The sequence below is a fragment of the Hippocampus bargibanti genome, linkage group LG09 (assembly GCF_051943395.1).
Source record: "Hippocampus bargibanti isolate YZ-2025 linkage group LG09, ASM5194339v1, whole genome shotgun sequence".
In the NCBI taxonomy this organism is placed as follows: domain Eukaryota; kingdom Metazoa; phylum Chordata; class Actinopteri; order Syngnathiformes; family Syngnathidae; genus Hippocampus; species Hippocampus bargibanti.
The window spans coordinates 11,544,001-11,550,000 of NC_142742.1; the positions used below are offsets into that span (position 1 = coordinate 11,544,001).

A 6,000-nucleotide genomic window follows, 5' to 3' on the forward strand; every position below is an offset into this window, starting at 1 on the left:
ACTCAGCTCAGGCACGTACTAACAAGCTCAGCTCCGCAATAAAGAGAAAGTGAACGAATGAGCGAAAGAATGAAGTTGGGAGGAAGAGAGAGAGTGACAGAGAGAGAGAAACACTCAATGGGCCTTTCATACCCTCATTGAATGGGCCACTCAAGCATAAATTTATGAACAACTTTACAGCCATTCCACATGAGGCCTAATTCAACGCTGAGTGCCACGATCATTAAAGAAACGCATCATTTCAGCAATGACAGTGCTATTCAATGGGATTCATGCTTGGATAAGTAATTTGAAATGATTTGCCAATTCATGGACATACTGATCACTGAAAATTCCATCTACACTATTTACAGCTCAGGCCAAAGCAATGAAATTGTGACACTGGCACCATCTTGTGGAATATTGTTCTGTGTCATTTATCAATTGTTTTTTTTTTGTTTTTTCCACTGCTTTTGAGATGTCCTGTTTTGTCTGATGCTGCTGTAAACATGCGAGCCACGGGATAGCTCAGGTGTAACAGGTGGCCTCTATTGTCTAATGAGATGCTCTCTTCTGCGCAACTCTATCAGACACCTGCTGCCTCACTCTTTTAATTATTTATGCCCGTGAAAATTTGCTCTCTCGTGTTTCATTTATCGCACACGGTTTTGTAGTTGATACTTTTGTCAGAGAGAAATGTGGTTATTCATGATTTTTTTATGGTAGGTCATTTTACAATTTTCAATCATCACATAACACGTGGTGCTTGTTTTTTGCATACAATGTTGACCCACCTTGCCTTTCTGGCTCAGCGGCTCTATGGTTAACGTGTCGGCTCCTATGTCCACGATAGTGCCAAGCTGGAATGCTTCTGTGGAGTGGGGGGCCCACACTGGTTTACCGTCCTCCATGACTTTGGTGCGGTCAGCACGACCTGGCAACTGAATACGAAGATGCAAAGCACATATAATATTATAATCAATATTTTTTTGCTTCCCTTTGACTACACACAAAGTAAAACAAGGGTGGTCAGAGGTCAATATTGACCAATTGCTACATTAACATTTAAAATAAATATGTTGGAATATTATTTTGTTTTACATGATGAAATTATTCAATTTGGATTATTTGCAAAGGGGATGGGGTAGTCTTATATCTAAATGTTCTGAATTCCTTTAATACCAGTATTGCATGGAACAAAAATGAAATTCTCATCTCACATCATCTGGGACTCATTTAGGCAGAAAATTATTTGTAAATGAGTCAAAAGCTCCTCTGCTGATTGCAGCCAAATACGTGCCTTGGTTCAGTCCCCGTAGGAATTCGCGATGAAGACATTTTATGTGAATTTCAAAGCTCAAAGCAGAATTGAAAGCAGTCTGTGGTAACAAGGAATAGGTGCAGAATATTACGTTTCCATGTCGTTTTACAAATATCCAGGTTACTCTTTCAATCTTTCTGTTAACACTGCTTTTTCTGGCTCACTTTGAATGTACGTTCATACGTTTTTTTTTAAATCATTTCAAATAATGTATGGCGTTCTACAACAGTTATACAAAAAATATACAGTAGACAAATTGTGAACCAATCTTAAAAAGACAGTTTTGGCTCAAATCCAGTTAGTCTTAACTGCTGGTAGTCAACGACAATGCTGCCGCCGATCATTACTATTGTCACGGCAAACCAGCAAAAGTAATCCACAATTGCATATATTTCTTTATCAGTGCGTATGGTACAATTGATAAAAGCAAAACGTGCACATGTGTGGTAAACTGCCTGTGTTTCCACTTGTGTTAGCGTTTTTTTATCATTTCAAATAATGTACGGCGTACTCCAACTTTTATACGGGAATTGTAATCATTTATAAGGGCAGCTATTAGCCAAGGTTGACAGGTATGAGTGAAGGATAAAAATTGAAGGCAATTTTCTGGTAAAAAGTAAACAGTGAAAGTACATAAAGCGGCGACTTCTTTTTGGACTCTCCTTGCATTCTACTTGATACACGGGCTAATGTCAAGTGGCATTCGTGCGTGACTTGTACTCAACCAACTCCCGCTCACTCATTTTCCTAGCAATCGTGAAAGAGGATTTTCTTGGAGCTTTGATTTGACTTGGCTCCTTAAAGAGACAGAGGTTCCCAATTTGGAGACTCTATTTTGGCATTCTTTCATCTGTTGTTGAAAATAAACAAACAAACAGAAACAAAACATTGGATAGTATATGGCACTGACGTCTGCACCAAGAGTGTGAGAGCTTTAAATCAATGTCATTAACAGCTCTCTAGTGTTAATCTGAAAAGAAATACATCACTGCTAAGACTGGACGCTATGCTCCAATATCCAATTAGGTGAGAGATTGTGGTCAAATGTCAACAGCAATTGGTGTTGGGGAGTGCTGAAACAACATTCAAACAGAAATGAATTCAGCAAGTTAACTAACTCAGCAGAACTGAGCAGTAAGTTACAGTTTATGGAGCTGTATATGTGCCCTTTCTTGGGGGACATACAATACTCTCTTTCTGAAATACTGCACATATCTCAAATTAATGTAGACACAGCAAAACCTACACCAAGAAGTAGCAAGCATTAGCAAGGATGAAGTGAGGAGGGCGCTGAAGAGGATGAAGGGGGCAAAGGCACTCGGGCCTGATGATTTACCAATCGATGTATGGAAGTGTCTTGGAGAGGTGGCGGTGGTGTTCCTGACTGGGTTATTCAACAAGATCTTAGATGGTGAACAGATGACTGAAGAATGGAGACGAAGTGTACTAGTGCTCATTTTTAAGAACAAAGGAGATGTGCAGAGTTGTACTAATTACAGAGGAATAATGGAACTGTATAGTGCCACTTAGCAGTTTTTTTTTGACGACGATACTAGTGCAGCGTGTTCTACCGGAAACAAATTCCTTGTGTGTTCTACATACTTGGCAATAAAGATGATTCTGATTCTGATTCTGATAAAGTTGATGAGCCATACAATGAAACTCTGGGAAAGAGTAGTTGAAGCTAGACTAAGAGCAGAAGTGAACATTTGTGAGCAGCAGTATGGCTTCATGCCAAAAAGAGTACGGCAGATGCAGTGTTTGCTTTAAGAATGCTGATAGAGAAGTACAGAGAAGGTCAGAAAGAATTGCATTGTGTCTTTGTAGATCTGGAGAAAGCGTATCACAGGGTGCCCAGAGAAGAGCTGTGGCATTGCATGAGGAAGTCTGGAGTGACGGAAAACTATGTCAGAGCGGTGCAAGACATGTATCATGACAGTAAGACAGTTGTGAGGTGTGCTGTCAGTATGACTGAGGAATTCAAGGTGGAGGTGGGACTCCACCAGGGTCAGCTCTGAGCCCCTTCTTTTTTGCTATGGTGATGGACAGGCTGACAGACGATGTTAGACAAGAATCTCCTTGGACCATGACGTTTGCAGATGACATTGTAATCTGTAGCGAGAACGGGGAACAGGTGGCGGAGAAACTAGAGATGTGGAGATATGCCCTGGAAAGGAGTGGAATGAAGATCAGTCGCAGCAAGACGGAATATATGTGTGTGAATGAGAAGGATCCAAGTGCAAGAGTGATGCTACAGGGAAAAGAGATAAAGAAGGTGGATTTTAAGTACTTGGGGTCAACTGTCCAGAGCAATGGAGAGTGTGGAAAAGAGGTGAAGAAGCGTGTCCAGGCAGGCTGGAGCGGCTGGAGAAAAATGTCAGGTGTGATGTGTGATGTGTGATAGAAGCGTTTCAGCTAGGATGAAAGGAAAAGTGTATAAAACCGTGGTCAGACCAGCCATGATGTTTGGACTGGAGACAGTGCCACTGAAGAAAAGACAGGAAGCAGAGCTGGAGGTAGCAAGCTGAAGATGTTGAGGTTTTCTTTGTGAGTGACCAGGTTGGATAGGATCAGGAATGAGTACATTAGAGGAACAACTCATATTAGAGGCTTTGGAGAGAAAGTCAGAGAGGCCAGACTGAGATGATTTGGACATGTCCAGAGGAGAGAGAGTGACTATATAGGGAGAAGTATGCTGAGCCTTGAACTGCCAGGCAAGAGACCGAGAGGAAGACCGAAGAGGAGGTTTATGGATGTGGTCAAAGAGGACATGAAGGACAACGATTTCTGCACGATAAGGTCGATGGGCAAACCACTTTCCATCAAGCAGCCAAAGATATCAACATTCCAAAAAATTCATTCACAATATTTCATGACCGTTGTCAATTAAGGAAGTGTTTCTCCGTTTTGTATTCAGGGAATGATCTAATAGCTATGCTTTGTACACAACAAACTAATGGTAAAAACAAGTAGCTGCAATTTTTGGGGGAATTGAAAAGTTTGACATTTAGCGCCATTCTCAAATTTGTTCGGGTTTTGGTTTTTCTTGCGAGAGGGGTGCCGATAAAGTGCTAATCAGACCTCTGGCAAAGTTTTTCCCTTCCACGAGGGGGCAGCATTTGCCTTTTGTACAGCCGCCCCCAGTTGCACCTCTTATTACTCCAGAACCAAATAAGCTAGAATTAAACTTCTCTTTCTAATGAAAGAAGAGAGTCTAACATTTCTAATGCATTATTGAATGTTTATGTAACCCTAAAACTCAATATTCTGTGGATCCTGCAATTTGAGTGAAAATGAAAAAAACAGCAGTAAATGAGTTAATAAGTGACACGTTTTCAGAATAATCAGAACTATCGTGGAGGTCAGTGATGCTTAACAAATTTCCTCCGGTTCAGAGACTACAGTACAAGGAGACAAGGGAAATTTATCACAAATATAACCTTTGCATGAGCGGAATACTTTTATCTTAACAAGAAGATGCAGTATGAGTAAGGGCAGAAACAAATATTATAAATACTATGAATATAGTTTTCCAGGTGTAACAGGTGGCCTCTATTCACCAATACTGGAACAGGATAAGATGATGTTTTTTTTCCCAGGTCCGTTATCTTCAACCTTCCAAAGTTAGATCAAGGCGAAAGTCATTCAGCGTTCCCCGGATGTCTACTTCAAATAGTCAATGCAATCATATAGGAAAAAATGTCATTAGCAAATAACGTTTTTATTGAGTAAAGCAATTTCTTTAAACATTGCGGTTGAGAGAGCGTAAATAGATATGGTCTTTGTTCCATGTAAAAATGGGAATTGAACACCTGCACAGTTTCTTTTGCTCTCTTATTTTACTGTTAGTTGTGATCAATAATGTAAGTGAAAATAGAGTCTGAATTAATTGTTCCCAACTTAGGTGTTTTGCATATACTAGATGTGGATGAATGTGTGAAGCTGGCAAAGCCTATTCAATCCCATTTGCAAAACAACTGAAGCTCCATGCTACTGTTTGTTTTGTTTGTGAAGTGTAAGAAGTCATGTTTTTTAACCCACTACATGGGATTGGTTTAGTGTAAAAACTAGAACAACAAACTTGTGTGAGATAGAGATGCTGAAGAACAAGACCACAACAAAACAGTGTTTAAGAAAAACAGGAGGGTATGATTTAAACTGTGTGGTTCATGATTGCAGATCATGTCAACACCATGCATGGTCTTGTCAATATTATTCACCAGCAAGTTTTACATCATCCAGTTGCTGATATCTTGCCATTTACTAAGCTTATAAAGTTACACGTTAAGAAAGTTAGGGTACAGTGACAGTTGGGTGTACCAGTTGGGTAACTGGAAATATGGATGCAGAGACACAGTGGCAACATCTGATATTTGTTTTTCTTGAGTGAAAAAAGGGAAGATGTATTTAATATTTTAATATGAAGCACCATATTAACTAATTTAAGTAGCAATTATGAGGTAATTTGGCAATTGAGGCAACCTTTGGTTTCTTAGTGTAACGTGCCACACTATAACAGATCTGTCACACAATGTGGTGCAGTGTCAAAACTTAAAGGAGGGCCTCATCCTAAAAGTGGCATCTTGAACCAAATGTGTTGGCACTCCGCACACAACTCAAATCCTATTAGTATCTGACCCTAATCCAGATAATGGAGGCGAGACAGGTTTCGGGGAGGGGGTGATTAAAACCCTAACAAA

The 6,000-nt window shown here is 40.0% G+C and overlaps 1 protein-coding gene across 3 annotated transcripts in view; it reads right to left on the reverse strand.

The window, feature by feature from the left end:
• Window positions 1–6,000, reverse strand: part of LOC148893668 (unconventional myosin-VI-like) — a 54,244-nt gene that overhangs the window by 46,821 nt on the left and 1,423 nt on the right. For all 3 annotated transcript variants that reach the window (XM_089004053.1, XM_089004054.1, XM_089004055.1), the window contains exon 2: window positions 774–920. In XM_089004053.1, coding sequence (XP_088860179.1) covers window positions 774–890 — 117 coding nt within the window. In that variant the 5' untranslated portion in view covers window positions 891–920. The remainder of the gene's footprint in view (window positions 1–773; window positions 921–6,000) is intronic.